General features: G+C 49.3%; 1 protein-coding gene across 1 annotated transcript; it reads left to right on the top strand.

Annotated features, from left to right (window-relative positions):
* Positions 1-10: 10 nt before the first annotated feature.
* TTI1 (TELO2 interacting protein 1) lies at positions 11-13,750 on the top strand. Its single transcript, XM_009700961.1, has 7 exons — positions 11-2,309; positions 2,786-2,974; positions 3,769-3,917; positions 4,769-4,909; positions 6,337-6,541; positions 7,286-7,373; positions 13,531-13,750. Exons 1-7 carry the CDS (start codon positions 11-13, stop codon positions 13,748-13,750), a joined length of 3,291 nt encoding a protein of 1,096 aa, XP_009699263.1.
* Positions 13,751-16,995: the final 3,245 nt, after the last annotated feature.

The raw sequence follows: 16,995 nt of genomic DNA, 5'->3' as shown, positions 1-16,995 counted from the left end.
GCACCCGAGCATGGCCGTCTTCGACACCCCCCAGGAGGCCTTCGGGGCCCTGCGCCCCGTCTGCGTGCAGCTGACGAGGGCACAGACCATGGAGAACGTGGCGCGCCTGCAGGCCCACCTGGCAGCGGTCAGCGCCTCGGCCCTGCAGGAGCTGCAGGAGTACGTCCTCTTCCCCCTGCTCTTTGCCCTGAAGGTGCCGGGGCCCAAGCAGGAGCGTCTAGTGCAGAGCGTGGTGCAGTGCATGTCCTCTGTCCTCGCAGCGACGTGTGTGAAGAAGCAGGAGCTCCTGCAGGAGCTTTTTTCTGAGCTCTGTGCATGCCTCTCTCCCCCTTCTGGCTCAAACAAGCCAGCCTCGCTGTCAGAGGAGTTAAAACTGGCTGTAATCCAGGCACTCCACACCCTGATGCATTCAGCTTATGGGGATGTTATCTTGTCTCTGTATCAACCCTCCACTCTTCCTCTCTTAGGATTTGCTGTATCTTTGCTTCTGGGCCTAGCAGAGCAAGAAAAAGCAAAGCAAATTAAGATCTCTGCTTTGAAGTGCTTACAGGTCCTAGTTCTGCAGTGTGACTGCCAGGAGCATCGACACCTAGATGAAGACGAGGCACAGCAATGTGGGGATTTGTTTGCTTCTTTTCTGCCTGGAATTTCCATTACGCTGTCTCGGGTTATTACTGGAGACATCAAACAAGGTCACAAACCCACCGTTTCTGCCATCAGGCTCTTTTATCTGATTGTTGGCTTGGTAATGGCTGATGCACAGCTAGCCAGAATACCAAAGAATAAAGAAAAGCTGCCAGGGGAACAAAGCAGAATATCAGAACTAATGGTCCATAGAGGACCTGACTGGAGTAAAAGTACTGCTGAAAAACTCTCTCTCCTCCTGCATAAAACAGTTGAATTTTCATCAGTTCACCCCCACTGGAAAGTGAGGCTGGAGCTAGTGGAACTGGTCCACCACTTACTGAGTAACTGCAGCCAGTCCCTGGTGGACTCATTCAGTCATCTTTTAAAGGCCTTGGTTGGGCTGGTTAACGATGAAAACAGCAAAGTCCAAAGCAGGTGTAATGAGGTTCTGCAAGGCATTGCAGAGCAGAGGATCGTAGCACAGAACAGGGCTCTTGCTGATGTCCTCTCCGAGAACCTCCATTCCCTTGCCACAGCTCTTCCTCGCCTGATGAACTCTCAGGATGACACGGGCAAGGTTTCCACTTTGAGCTTGTTGCTCGGCTATCTAAAGCTGCTGGGGCCCAAGATCAACATTGTCCTCAACTCCGTATCCCACCTCCACCGTCTGTCCAAAGCACTGATGCAAGTTCTGGAGTTGGACGTGACAGATGTGAAGATAGTGGAAGACAGACGCTGGGGCTGCGAGGGCACGTGTGGACCTTCAGGCTCCTTGCAGCATGGTGTGCAGAAAAGCAGATGTCAGAAGAAATACTTTCGCTTCTTCACGGAGGAGAAAATCTTCCAGCTCCTTCAGCAAGTTTGTCGTGTTCTTGGCTACTACGGGAACCTCTATTTGCTTGTGGATCATTTCATGGGGCTGTACGGTGAATCTGGCATGTACCGAAAGCAGGCAGCTATGGTCCTCAATGAGCTGATTGCAGGAGCTGCTGGAGTGGGAGTGGATGTCCTTCAGGAAAGGGAAGTTTCGCTGAGCATGGATGATCTCAAAGGGTCCATAACATCCATTCTCGATGAGTACACAGAGGAGGCGAACTGGTATTTGATCACTAGCATTGATACAGAAGAAATCAGCCATGAGCACTCTGTGCAACATTCAGGACTTACTGCCCATCCAGGAGGTGCGTGCAGCAGCATTCTCCTTCCATCTGCAGAGCTGCACGTAACAACCCGCACCATGAACAGCAACATCTGGCAGATCTGCATCCAGCTGGAAGGCGTTGGCTGCTTTGCTGCTGTCCTCGGGAAGGAGTTCCAGTTTCTTCTGCTGTCAGCTCTCTACCCCGTGTTGGAAAAGGCTGGTGACAAGACTCTGCTCATCAGCGAGACAGCACTGGGGACACTGGTAGACATATGCGAGGCCTGCAGTTATGACTCTGTGCAGTGTTTGATTAATGAGAATTCTGACTATCTGGTGAATGGGATTTCCCTGAATTTGCGCCAGCTGGCACATCAGCCACATGCTTCGCAGGTCCTGGACACTATGCTGAGGCATTCAGATGCCAGCTTGCTGCCGCTGGTAGAAGACGTTATCCAAGATGTCCTGTCTACGCTAGATCAGTCTTACAATAACCAAGCTTCCACTTTCCTCAGGGTACTCCACTCAGTAATGACAGCTTTAGGTATCTAAATGATGTTTACTTTGCGTAATTGAGTCTTACTGTGACTAAAGGTGCTTGTCTTTGACCTTTTGACTTGCCATGGGAGATTTCAAGTAGCTGAGGTACTGCAGTGTGACAGCAACTTTGCTTTGCTTGGTGGGCCAGCAAAGATCACCGGTGGCTTCCTCTCTCCACAGCCAGTTTCTGTTTGTCTGGCCTGCAGACTTGCAGGAAAGTGGCCTTTAGTGGTTGAGAAAGGTTGGATTTATTGCTCCCATAAATGTTCTGTAGAAGCACATAGAGCGTATTCCTTTTTATATTGGGATTTAACAGTCTCGTACCATCAGGGAGGTCACAGTGATGTGACAGTGAGTGCCTGATTCTGTAGTTCAGTCCCATGAGACTTGAGAGTCGTGTTCATCTCAAGCAATCTGTGGTACCTTGCTGACAGGAGGGGATCGTGACTGCTTAGTGACCTGTCAGTTCCTCTTTTGCAGCCCAGTGGTTTGGATTGTCTTGCGATGAGCAACACCAACAAAGGCAGACGGCCAAGTGGCGGAGCGGGACTTTGTCCCAGGGGCAGCAGGTGGTGACAAGGCAAGAAGTGGAACAATTCTTCCTTGACTATGTCAGACAGAAGCAGATTGCAGAGGGCAATCTTCCTGACACAGGGGACGAGGAGGCAGGTGAGTACTGTGTGTGACTGGAGAAGAGTATGTTCAGCTTGGAGAAAGACAGTGACCTCTGAGGTTTCCTTTTGTCAGATGGGGGACTTGGGACCAGGTTGAAAGCCTAGCACACTTCTAACAGTCTCAGGTCTCCTTTGAGCTGACCATAGCTCGTGTAAGGTGCTGCTGGGTGTTTGTGCTTTGTTTTATGTGGGAGGGAAGTGAAATGTTCAGAGCAAGGCTTGTCTAGCTCTAAGACACAAGCACACTATGTTTTTCCTTACCTTAATAACAGGTCCTTCGGGTTCAGGACCTAAAGTTTCCTCTTTCCAGGATCCTGCTGTATTTTCGTCACCCTCCTTTGGGAATCCCTGTACCATTTTCTCCTGGCTAATGATGCCACCACTGCCTTCTCACCTGGCCTTGGCAAGTCTGCAGACATTCGTATAGGGAACTTTTTAGTCTTTATTGGGCTATGCTGCAGTCCTGACCTTTAAATACTTCATCTTTAAATACCCAGGCTTTTTATTTTTAATAAAAATCAATGGGAAATAAGTCCATGGTGAGAAGAGACTGCAAATGTCAGACCAACTGCATTGTCCGGTAAAGAAGGCAAACCTTCCCTAGCCCTGCACTCTTAACTGAATCTGACACTTAACTCACAGAACTCAAGCATAGACCTGACTGTATCTAAATATGTTTAAAAATACCAAAGTCCTCACTTGGGAATTTGCAGAGTAGTTGTGGGTGGGTATTGTGTCCTAGAACTTCCAAGTCATTTTCATGGCTTCAGTGGTGGTTTTGTTTTCCAGATGAGGTTCCACCCCTTGCTAAGCCGGAGCCAAAGGACTCTGATGCGGAAAGAGAAACCCCACTGCCAAGCCATGCTCAGCTGGCCAAAGATGTGATGGAGAGGTGCATCCACTTGCTGTCTGATGGGAACCTCCGAGTGCGGCTGAAGGTTAGTAAATGCCTGCTTTGAGGGGACAGGTGGTGCCTGTGAAGGGGGCTGGTAGCTCGTCAGCGTGTGCACGATGCATGTTGGGCTTCCTGCCGTAATGAGGTTAGTGCTGCCATATGCTTGTTCAGGACAGACCCTCCAAGTCTGGCAAGAGAAAGGGAGACGGTTTTCTGGGAGTAGTCTGGTTTAGGAATGGCAGCCAGGCTGAACAGAATCTTAAGGGTGTTTCGTATCAGGCACCTTCCCTTGATGCTCCTGATAGTCAAGTCTTGTGCCTCAGCCTTTGGTGGAGGAAGCAGAATCATCTTTCTCCCATCTAGGCCTCCCTTCCCCCAACTGTAGAGCACAGGCTGATTAACATTTTTGAAGTTGCTGGGGTGATGATAAGCAGGGCGAAAAGCCTGGGTTTTTTTTAATTATGAAAATCCTTTGAAGGTGGCCTCCTTTTAAACTGCAAAGTGAGACAGAAAATGCAGCGGTGAGGCATAACCCAGATTCTTACCACAGAAGGCCCAGCCCTACGAGGTGATACTGCTGCTGGGCCGCAGGAGTGGTAAGGTCCTAGTGCACAGCTCAGCCTGCAGGATCAGGCCAGGAGTCGTGCCCTGGTTCCAGCCCGGCTCTGTAGCCCAGCACAAGTTATGTCCCTGTGCCACTTGTCCCTTTCCGAACAGGCCTGTGCTCTGTGCACTGTTCAGTTATCCAAATTCATGCTGAGATAAAACCGTACTCTTTTGTATTAAAACCCTTCTTTCTCCTGGCTCCCAGCATGACACTGGGGATCTGCCTGAATGCCTGGTGCTGCTGGTGCTGCAGCGCTCAAAAGTCTGTTACCTACTGCTCCTTCTCAGGTCCTGGATGTGCTGGAGCTCTGTGTAACTGTGTTGCATCCTCATGGAAACCATCTGCTTCCCATGGCTCATCGTGTCTGGCCAGCTCTTGTCACCCGGCTGATTAGCGATGACCCTCTGGCAGTGCTCAGAGCCTTCAAGGTACAGCAGCGACTCTCTGCCAACATCCTTCAAGCTGGTGCTTAGAAGGAAAGTGGCTCAGGCATTGCTGTGGCCCACGAGAGAAGCACTAAGCTTGTGGAGTGATTTTTAAATGTGGTTCAGAACGCAGGGTCACCATCCTGCAGTGGGCGGGCTTGTACCACTCCCACTGCAGCTTGTCCACAGATAAAACCTTGACGCTGTTGGTGAGGGAAACAGCAATATTAGTGGTTATTGCAGGGAAGAGGAAGACAGTTCTTTTACAGCCTAAGCAGCTGTCAGAGGCACCATACAGCGCAACTTGCCCTTGCTGGAGCCACAGTCTCAGCAACCCGCTTTGTAAGTCTTAGACTGAAGAGAAGGGATTGTCTCATGATTGAGGCATTGGCAGGGGAGGGGAGAGGTTAAGCAAAGACTTAGCCTCATAATAACATTATTAAAGAGCCCCTGACCATGTCAACTGGCTGCATTCTCTTCCTGACTCACAAACTGGACAATAAAGCGTGTTTCCAGAGGTTGCCAGCCCCAGGGTTTCACAAGGCTTCCTCGGCTGCGCAGAATGAAATTCGTTTTAGAATCCTTCAGTGTGAATAGGAGAGTTTTGATTCCCCAAATTCAAGAAGCCATACACTAGAATTTCAGAGTGGCCATACCTTGCATGTGCCTGCCCTAAAAGAAGGGAGAGATTGCTACACAGAAACTAATTAACTGTGGAGAAGTTCAAAGGATCATTACAATTAGCACTGAGTTTGGGTTTTGTTATAAGAAATCCCTCAGGACTGTTTTCCTTCCTGAATCTCAGCACAGGAAGTGTAGTATTGGTGTAAGCCAAACACAACATAACCAGCATCTCAGTCCTGCACGCTAAGACCACAAGCTTAGTGAAGTTCCAAGAGAGAACGGTGTCTGGCCGCGTGGGCTGGCCCATGGATTGTTTTTACATGTCTTTAAGGCCATTCTTTAGGCCAGTTTGGGTTTTATCCTGGGCATGCAGCAATAGTGCTGGGTGCCCTGTGCTGTAGCCAATTGGCCCTTCTGTTCACTGGCATGCTTGTAAAGATGGACTGTTCCCACCACAATAGTGATTTATATTTTAATGGCATTTTCCATCAGAGGCTCCTCCAGCAATTCTGAATAAGACTTCACAAACTACTCCTACCTTTACCGTGCTAATAAGAAAAGAGCAGTCCCAGGAGGTTAGCCAAGTGAAACTGAAGAGCAGGGTGCAGGTCATTCGGCCTTTTAATTGAGCATTCACCTTCTGCTCATTATGGGAAACTGTGGCAGGTGTGGTCACATTGCTCTCAACAGAAAAAAAATGACCAAGGGAGAATGAGTGCCTTATCCCCCAAGCTGGTGTGGATTGCTGAGCTCCTCCCAGACCTGTGTGTGCACTTGTCCTCTGGTAACAGATGTTTCTCCACTAGGTGCTGTGTACCCTGGCTGAAAAGTGTGGGGACTTTCTGAGGCAGAGATTCTCCAAGGATGTCCTGCCTAAGCTGACCAGTTCCCTCCTCAGCCAAGCCCCAGCAAGTGCCAGAGCTGGGCCCGTGTACAACCACACCCTTGCCTTCAAGTTGCAGCTGGCTGTGTTGAAGGGACTGGGTTCTCTGTCCGAGAAGTTGGATATGGGTGAGTACCAGGGAAAGCACAGGTTGGGTAGATCTGCGCCAGACTTACCTCTTCTCCTTTCATTTCAACGGACCAGGCCTGCACTTGCTTCTTATCCTTCTTCTGCCCCATGGGATTGATTTCCTGATCTTCTTCAGCCTGATCCCATTTAGGTCCTACTGGGACTTAATCTGTTCCCTTTGAGAGCTCTGTAAAGAGCGATTGGTTGCTCTTTACTCCCCAAGAGACAAATGGGAGAGAAGATTCCCAGCACCTTGCAGAATCTGGCTGCTCATCTCACTTGTGCATGAGAAGTGGGTATAAAGTGGAGTGCCTGGGTTGCTGCAGCTAGGCCTGTTGGGCTGTGCTTTGTTCTTAATTAACTGAAGAACTGGAGCCCAGATAAGACTTCTGGCTAACTCAACTGGTTCCATTTTGGGGCATCTCTTTGGGTGACCCTTTAAGTGCAGCACATCACATTCTTCTACTGAATGAAACTCTCTGAAATTCTCCAAGGTTAAATTTCTGGAGCTGACTTTGATGAGGGAGAAGGTTTGCTGGTTAGTTGCTCTTTTCCTCTCTCAATGGCCTTGATTGCTTTTCTAGCTTTACAGCAAGATGCTTAAGAGGTGAGGTCAGAAGAGCTCTGGGTCAGACAGTTCAAAGGCTCAGAAGCCTCTTACTGCCAATTTAGAGCTGATTCTGTTAGGCGGCAGCTGCTGAGTAGGTTACCCCCTACCCTTCTTTTCTGTTCCATTTCTGCAGGTGAGAATGACCTGAATAAAGTGGCAGATGCCTGCCTGATTTACCTCAGTGCCAAGCAACCCATGAAATTGCAAGAAGCTGCCCAGAGGTAATATCTCTTAAATGCAGGTGTATCAAGTGTACAAATAGCGTGGGGCAGAGGGAGCACGGTAACCCCTTTCCTTTTGCACTTTTCTATTCCTCCCTCTGGCACATTTGAGTCCTGTACAACAGAGTCTCATAGAAGTTAACCCCTTTCTCTGGTGAAGTATCATTTACTACCCAAAATGAGCTAGAGAGGTTAACTTGCCCACAAGTTAGAGGTGATTTTCAGATCACCTTGCAGGACATTTGGGGACAGAGAGGGGGAAGATGTCCTACTTGCTTTTTTCTAACCTCCTCCTGTGCTAGAATACTTGGGGCTCTTGGCCCACTGGTGGCATAAGACTGCAGAGGGGAAGACAGCTATGCAAGAGGATGTGCCAAACGTTCCCGTGTATTTTATCACCTAACACCTTCTGCAGGCTGGGGGATTTGCTTCTGTTATCCTTCCATTTTCCCTGGGCTCCTGTGATCACGTCAACCCAGGCTCTGCCAGGTGGACCGGCGTTTGTTTGGGAAGCTGGCAGTCTTGGCACCAGTCTTGCTCCGAGAAGGCTGGGCGAGGTTAACAGAACACAGTTAGTTTAGGTGAACACACATCAGCTCTATGAAGTGTTGACAGACATACTTTGCTGCTTGGTGTACAAAATCCTGCTCAGCATGTTCCTGCTGTCAGGATAAGAAATCACTATTGTCATATGTTGTCACCTGGAAACAAGACCAGAGATTTCAGCAGACAGAACAAGTCCAGTTACAGAACATGGAAAGTGAATAAGAAAGCTGTGCAGCTCGCTCTGCTGAAGGACAGGGGTAAAAGCCCCCCTCTTTCTGTGTGGCCTACCTTGCCCTCCCCTGAGGGGAGAGGAAGCCAGCAGTGAGCAGGTTCAGCAGGCACTGTGGATTTCGGAGAACAGGCTGTTGAAAAGGGAAGAGCTGCTGGTTCCCTTTCACCTGAGCGGAGGCTCCCAGGGGGGGTGCAGGGTGTGAAGGGCTTTTGTGTGGCTGGGCAGTTTAGAGGGAGAGCGCTCTCAGAAGCTGTAGCCGTACCTTTGTTTGTATTCCTGCGCTGGTGAGAGTAGGTTTATTTTTACCTTAGTGGCTTTTATTGCATCACAGCAGGCTTTAGCAGCGTTTGTTCTGCAAAGGGGTTCTTCGCTGAAGGCTTGCATACCCTTAATACAATAAAGCGTTCATCTGTGTAAGCAATGTTGGAAAGGAAAGCAGAACACCAGGATTTATCTAGATATTTGGAATCTTAAGCTTTTAAATCATTAACAAAGCAATCCGAAAAGCTGTGCAATTTCCCCCCACAGCAGGGGTGGGGGGAAATACTGAATTAGCCCTATGATGTGATAGGGTCATTAGAAGCTGTATTGTGAATCAAGCTCACTGTTGTTGGAGAAAAAGAGCAGCAAAGTTCAGAGTAAGTAACGTTTTTCTGCTGTATATTATTTTAATTCTATTTTAAGGGAAAACTGCCACATGTTATACTGCTCCCCCCATGCCTTTGATGCAGCACACATTACATATTTCACTGAACAAAGCAAGGTGTTCTGCAAACAGCTATCTCACATCTAGCTCTGGCCAGACACATATATGCACTGAGGCATGCATCGTGTCTGGCCTGATATTAACCACTCATATGGCAGTACTTGTAGTTTTCGGTTTTGGGGTTTGGGGTTTTTTTTGGGTTTGTTGGGTTTTTTTTTAGTTTAATCCTGTCTGATCCCAGGTCTTGGAGCCTGAATAGGTCAGAATTAAACATATCACAGTCACTTTTAACTATAGTACACGTGATATGAGGTTTCAGCTTGGAAAAGTCAAAGTTAGTTTGCACCATAACAATCAGCTCCAGTGCCAGGATAAGAATCACTTCTCAGCCATGCTTCGGTTTCCTCAGCTGCTTAACCACCAAACTCCTGTAAGCTCTGGTCCTTTTCCTTGCTCTCCATGTGCCTGAAGGTAATCCTGCAAACTGACACAGGTTGTCACATGTAAGGCCCTTTCTGTCTAGACAAGGGCAATGTTACCAGCCTTATACATGAAAAATTCTGCATTTTAAATGCTTCTAAAAACAGATAGACCAGAACTAATCTTAGCCACAGCCCCAGTGCCAGCATAAGTCACATAACTCAGCTTTATCACTGCAGAAATCATACAAGGTAAAAAGATGTTTGGAATCAGCTTGCCATACTGATTTATACTAACTGGCCTTTGCTCAGCTTTTTGGATTCTTACTCAACTCGTGAGTTGTGACCTGCCAAGAACAAGGTCAGGTCTTACAAAGTCAGTTGTAGCTCCAATAACTCCCTGCACTGACTAAGTGAGGATTCTGTAGGTATGCAAAGGGCTAAGCAGGAATTTTTGGCCAAGGTGCTGGAGCCATAAGACAAAAAAAAAAAAAAGGAGTTTTGGCTGTCATCCAGGGATGTTGTCATGCCCCAAGGAGGCTACGTAATCCCATTTATGGGACCCTGTAGTTTTATTAGATAAACCAGTGGGAATAAGTGAATTTTGTAACTGCAGCTTCATGCAATACTCAACAGGCAAAAATAGACACTGGGGAAAAAAAAAAAAGAATGCCAGCATGTGTGAGGAAGAGAAAATGGGACAATGGGCTTTATTATAAGAATATTCCAGGAGAGGAATATTATCCAAAGCTTAAAAAAAAAAAAACAACACAAAAACCCACACCCCCCAAAAAAACCCCAAACCTGCTGAAGAAGGGTTTGGGAAAGCCAGGGAACAGTAATTATGTCTCTGCTTTCATTGAAAGTTAGCCAATGCAACTGTGGGTAAAGTGCCCAGAAACACTTGAACAGCTAAGGGGTGGTTGTGTGAGCCCCAAGCATTGGGAACAAGGCAGGGGGGGAAGATAGTGTAAACTGAAAGTCACAATACATAAACCTGAGATTATGATTTTATTAAGTTGCATCATCCCTGACAAGCTTTTCACTCCAGGGGAGGAAAAAAAAAACACACAACAACAAACTTCGAAGGAAAAGAGATTCAGAAATTGTCATTGGCCTATGTCAACACTTCACAAATAGTTCTGCATTTTTTTCAGTTTGAAGTGACTGTTTTGAAATCTACAATTAATTCCTAATGAATGTTTACAGCCTGTGAAGTTCACCATTTGACCTTTCAGTCAGCATCTGGATAGGAATGGGTTTTGGTTTTTTTTTTCCAGGATGCAGAAATAATTTCCCTGGTTCTTACTGAAGTCTGTGGTGAACTGTATCTAGTTAAACATTCAGCAGAGATGCAAAAGCTGGAAAGACTTGTCCTTTTGCCAGCCTGTTCACTGTGCTGGGGCTTTGCTTAGAGCTTGGGAAAAGACAAGGCAACAGAATAGCCAAACCTGCTCTGTGTTAGTAGAATAAGTTGTTTAGCACAACTGAAAAAAATATGAGCTATTTTTGGACATTTTAGATACCAAAGTTGATTATGCAACATACCTCTTTTGATTTGATTGTGTAGTTTATTGCATACTTATTGACAGCTGTCATTCACAAGCTAGGCTGAAGTACACTAAAACAGCCACCTGCACAAGAGAAAATTCAATAAAATGATATTTAAGTAAAAAAAAAAAAGACAACAACAGAAAACAAACCTGGATTAACCCCAGGATTCTTTGCCATGGAAACAGGTTGCTTAGAAACTGCCCCAGAGTTAGTTTGAAAATGTAAAAAGTCAAGTTGTTCTTTAAGCTGCACAGCACTCCAGGTTATCGGGAGACAATCACACGCCTCAGGCCGTTATGGGCACAAGAGGCAGCTGAGTTCTCCAGGGACCCGCTAATCTCTTGAGGGTTGTTCTCTCCAGAGCAGCCAGTTGGGAAGAGGTTGGCGTGCAGAGTATCTTTGCTGTGAATGTAAGTTGTGCATGTGCTGGAGAAGCAGAAGCCAGCTGACCAGTATTCCCTGTTCCCATGTTTACTTCACAGCGATTCATCTTTCTGGCCTGGTCCTACCCACCCAGCAGCCCATCACGAGCCAGGGAGGCCCCTGGGCCCTGCCGTTTGCTGCCCCGCACGCGGCTGCATGCTCACACGGTCGTGGCCAAGCGAGCACCAGGAGAGCACTGGCAGGCAGCAGGGCTTGGAGAGCTGGTGCAGGGATGTCAGCGGGCGCAAGCTCTAGCCCCTATCCCAGCGAGCTTGCCTGCTCTTTATGCAGCCTGCACCCTTCCTTTTCCAGTCAGCAGAGCTGCAGTAACAAAGCCAGGGGAGCGGAGAGCACCGTGAGCTCACCTGTGTCTGGCCGTCCCCCAGAACAAAGGCACATTGCTGATGCAGCTGTTGCCAAGCCCAGCTATCGCGTCGGCACACGTTCACGCTGCGTTCCTCTGGAGCGGACAGATAGGCACTGCAGGCACAGTCAGGAGGGGACACTGCCAACAGCTTGCAGGGGCAGCATCTTCCCTCATTGCTGTTCAGAGACCTGCACTGAGAGATGGGCAAGTGGTCAGCAGTGGACAGGCAAAAGCAACAACTTTGGCTGCTCGTGGAGTAATGAGTCATACAGCCACAAGTTTATTGTGAAGAGGTGAGGGAGCTTTCTAGTGCCTTCATCTCATTTCTGTGCTTTTTCAGGTTACCTGTGGCACTGCACTCCCTTTCTGAAGAGCCCTTCTAAAAGGGATTTCTGCCTGCTTTACACAGGAAGCAAGCTCACTTTAGGCATAAAAGTTCTTCATGGAGAAGTTTTGACAGGAATCAAGTCTGCATTTTGTGTGACTTTTGTAGCAGGTGCTCTTTGATTTTACAGACAGTTCCGTCGTGTGCTGCTTGGGGGAACAGAAACAGACCTACCCTCTGATTTCTCTTACCATTACCTTGCCCAGCTGTTGTTCTCATGGCCCCATGATTTCGGTGGAAACTAGAGACCTGGAGACATGTAGCTGGGCATTTACTGAGGTCTTGGAAAGCTGACCAGTAAGCTTGGTGTGTGCCGAGTACCCGTGGTGCTCATAGTCTCTACGGGAGCACAGAGTACTCAGCGCCGTGCAGGAAGAGGCCTTGCAGTGCTGTCAGGGCAGCCTGAAAATTCTAGCTTAATTTTGTACATGGCACAGCCAGAGAGCTTAATACCAGTTAAGTTCAATATGCTTTCTGTGCATTAAACCCTGACACAGACCTAGCTAAGCCCAAAGGTTACCAACAAGAAGAAGTGGCAGGAAGAAATGAGTAAGTGTAGGTCATGCAAACCAGGCATTTGCTCTCCTGCTCCTAGGAGCTCCCTGCTCTCCAGCAGGTCTCTCCAATCCCCAGCATCCTTGCTGCACCAGCTCACAGCTGGAGTCAAAATGCAAAGTACATACTCAAAAGTCAAATCCCCCATCTTACCTGGGGTATTGAAATTCGAAGTAAAAGCCATCAACACAGCAGTAGAGCATTAGAGGAAGTTGTCATTCCTCTCTTCCTCCATTTTATTGTTAATGAAGGTTGTTGTTGGGTTTTTTTGAAAAAGCAAATCCTGCTTTGTGAAAGGTGCTGCGCAGAAGGAAGGAAATTTGGAGATAGCTAATAAGGGCTTGGGATGAGGGGAGACCTCACATAAGCAAAAAGCCCTTGATACAGCATTGAGCTTTACTTGTTGCCCGGCCCGGACAGCTATCCAGAAATACCCTTGTTTTCACCACCTCTGAAAAGGGAGAGAAGTCCAGATGGGTTGACCCCCTCACTCCCCAAAAACCAGAGAGGGTGATGAACAACATATACAACTTCTTTTAAGAGCTCTTGGAGGAGCGGCTGTCCCAAATATACCAGATGTAAGTAGCGCGTGCAATGCTCTGCAGTCACCTCTCCAGCTCTTGAGACAGGCTGATTTCAAAAGGCTTTTGCCAGCAGCAGCCCATGATGGTGAGACCAAAGCCTGGGTCAGTTATTCACCAGCTGCTTGTTTGATGTCAATAACTTACTGTGTAGCATAACAACTAGTTTTCTCCCACTTGCCAGTAGATGTGAAACCACTGAACTGCCTTCTCTTGGGCACAGGAGCCATTTTAATAGCGCTCTCAAAAGAGCCTCCGAGCCTGTTCCACTTCAGAGGTTGCAGACAACATCAAAGCTTTCCATAGCTCTCTGTTAATGACCCTGTTGGGTCCCAATCAAAAGGCTTTCTCCTTACGCTCCTTTCCTTTCTTCCCACTGTTTTCCAAAGTGTTTTCCTCCACTTAATGCACATGGACCCAGACAGCACCTGGCTCCTCCTGAACGAGGTCTGCTGCCCTCACCAGTATGAGCCCCCCCACGTCAGCCTCCAGCCCGTGAAGTTCAGTGGGATGGGGAGACAGCGGAACGAGTTCACCGACAATGTGAGGCTCCTGTTGGAGAAGCTGCAGCAGCGGGAGAGCGCAACGCCGTGGGCATCTCCTCCTTGACAGACCTGTGCAGCGGCTGGGAAAGAGGACCCACTAGGACAGAACTTACCTGGGAAAATGCCATCATTTAGGCCCCAAAATCATTCTGGGGGCAAAGGAAGGATTGCTCAGTCTGAGGCACTGGCCAGGACACCCTCCCCATGGGCAGAAGTTTTTGTTTGTGGGTTTTTTTTGTTGTTGTTGTTTTGGTTTTTTTTAAACTGTGTTTAAGGACGAGGTCGGTACATTGCACCAATTCCTCCTGACTTGGACCTTTCTGCACATGGTGCTGGAGAGAAGTCCAAGGGTCACAGCACATCTGTCAACTGTTTCAGTACAAAGAGAGAGTCATTTTCCAGAAATTACTTCCCAACACTCGATCCTTGGGTGGTGCCCCTTCAGCACCCCCCACACCACTCTGACCTCCTCACAACTGTGATATTCCCTCCTGTTCTCAGCTGGACAATGATTGCCAACTCAAAACAAAATCTTTTTCTGGCCTTAACCCTTCCCAGGGAGAGAATCTGGTTTGGGGTGCATTAAAAACCTTTTCTTTTTAAAACCAGTTAATATCAGAAAAAGTTAAAATCCATTTCTAGTAAGTTCCTCACCAGTATTACTGGCAAGAATAACATGTCCTTTTAGAAACATCAGGGCTGTTCCTCGTAGTTTGCACTTTGCTAAGACTGGCTGCTGAGACCGGCCAAACACATTGTGCTCCCTGATTCTCACCACCGAGTGCGAGAGATTCTTTAGAAAAATGACCAGCCCTGATTTACAACGTGCAAGTGATTTACGACTCCTCCTCATTCCCAGATTGCCTGCCGTTCTCACAGGCCATTTCTTAGCCCTCTCAGCTTTCTAACACCCACCCCAAGGGAACTAGATGAAATATCTCCCCATGCACCAGTACGGCCTCCCAGGTGGGTACGTACGTGGTCAGACGATGCAGGTGGTGACATTAGGTGTGAGCACGGTGGTACCACGGCAGTGCCATGGTTTGCTTGAGCAGGTACAGCACAAGGCAGTGGGCAGAGAGCACGACCAGTCTTTGGGGTCTGCTTGCTGCCCCAGCCAAAGGGCCTCCCTTCCAGAGCACAGCACAGGCTCACCGCCCACCTGGAAGCTGCTGTAGCGTACTCCAGTTCCTGAGTCCTCCAGGCTCCGTCCCCAGGGACAATCTGTAGGTGCTGCTTGACTGGGGTGCTCCCAGACCACTCCGTCTCCTGGATTCGTCACCTTCACCCAGAGTGACTGCAGGCAGCGGGCTGTGCCTCCTGGCCCTCGGGAAAGTTTTATGCTAGTAAAGCAAAAGAACAGAGCTTGACTGTAAATTTGGAAGCAAGCTCAGAAATGCAAAAACCAAAGCAGTAAACTGGTCATTACCTGGAACGGGCTTTGTGCATCGCTGTTGGAAATCCCAGGTGAGCATCCAAAACGTGTCTCAGCTGTTGGGAGCAAGGGGACTGCTGCTTATGCCCACACCCGCTGCAGCTGAGATTACCTCCCCTTTGTTCAGGCTTTACTCCTGGTTGCTTCTCCAGGAAAAACATTAAGTCAGTGGCTTTTTACCAGATAGGGCAGGGCTGCAGTCCAGTTTTACCCATTTATTTTTTTTTAAATATATATTCAGTGCTTAACACTGGGTTGGATGTTGCACAAAGGAACCCTTCAGAGTTGATCTGACAGGGGAAGACAGAAGAGGCAGAAAGGTGAAATACTACCTTTGGTCTCCAAAGCACCCTTGGGGTTGGTGCAGAATTTTCTGGATTGTTGTAGCACTTGATAAAACTCATCCATCAAGTGCATATGCTGCACCCAACCCATCTCTGCTTTCCCTTCAGTGCTGGCTGGAGCTCACGCGTGACAAATGAGCAGCACCACGACGGCGCTCGGTGCTCCTGCCCAAACCGTCTCCGGGTCTCCCCTGCCGCCCTCCCCGCAGCCAGCAGTGCTGGGCTGTCAGCCTCCTCGCCAGCTGCGCCTCTTGCCAGGGACAAGTGAACCATTGCCCTGGGGAAACGGCACCATCCTCCTGGAGCTTGGTACCAGCCCCCAAAGCAGCCTGGCAGAAGCACCCCTCCTGTTGCCAGGCTTCCCCGGCTGGTCACGGGCTGCAGACAGACGAGTGATTTATCCGCAGATGCTCTGCGCTGTTTGAGTCCGTCACCTCTGGGAAGCAGAAGCGGCCCAGCCTTGATGGATTCACCTCCACTGAGACAAGGCAAACTTAAAAGAAAAAACAGTAACCTTTGTTACAGCTTGCTTTTTTTTTTCTTTTAGAATAAAATTATACTTGTTTCAGAAAGGAAAAGCATAAAACCAAATGGTGTCTGTAGTATCCACCACAGCGAAACACCTCCCCAGCACCAGCCCTGCAAACCTGCCAGGGTTTCAGCCCGTCCTGCCCAACTGCAGGGACCCTGCGGACCACAGCGGTGGGGTCTCCAAGGACGCCAGCCTGCCTGCACCCACGTCAAGGCATAGCACCACACAGGAGGACGGGCGTCAGACTCGGGGGTGGCACTGTCACATCAGAGTCCTTTCTCCCACCCCTGCCAATCCACACGCATCCCCCTCTGGTCACGGCCACGCCACCTCCTGGGGTCTTAACAGCCCCAGTGGGGATGGTGCAGCCCCAGCTCCTGCAGACAGGGTTGGAAGCGAAGCCATCTCCGGTGGGTACGGCATCAGGTCGCTATAGAGAGCGATCAGGTCACCCCTCAGCCTCCTCCAGGCTAAACCACCCCAGTTCCCTCAGCTGCTCCTATTAGGGCTTGTTCTCGAAACCCTTCACTGTCTTCGTTGCCCTTCTCTGGGCACGCTCCAGCCCCTCAATGTCTTTTTCGTAGTGAGGGGCCCAAAACGCCGTAACGCAGCTGTCTGTTTTGGGGGCTGATGGAGCCCTCGCCGCTGAGCCAGGCAGCACCAGCTGCACACAAAGCCGGGCTCCCGGAGAGATGCTGGTGGGGCTCAGGGGCTGCTGTGGCTGACGGGGCACGTGGCACCAGGACAGCGGGTCACTGCCCTGGCACAGCAGGGACCCGGGTGCTCAGGCCCTTACGACAGCGAGGGCACAGTGCTGCCCTGCCCTCGGGGACAGGGCAGGACCCACAGCTCTGTCCCTCCTGTGACGCCCCTTCCCAGCACAGAGATGCTGTGTCCACAGAGGCAAGTGTCCCTTCCCACGCAGCCCCTTCTCTCGCCGGGCATCCCTTACCGGGCAGGGCAGAGCGCTGCAGGCAGGGGGGGCTTATGCCCCTGCC

The sequence above is a fragment of the Cariama cristata genome, unplaced genomic scaffold (genome assembly GCF_000690535.1).
Source record: "Cariama cristata isolate BGI_N322 unplaced genomic scaffold, ASM69053v1 scaffold34755, whole genome shotgun sequence".
Taxonomy (NCBI): domain Eukaryota; kingdom Metazoa; phylum Chordata; class Aves; order Cariamiformes; family Cariamidae; genus Cariama; species Cariama cristata.
This window is presented reverse-complemented; position numbering and strand designations above follow the sequence as displayed.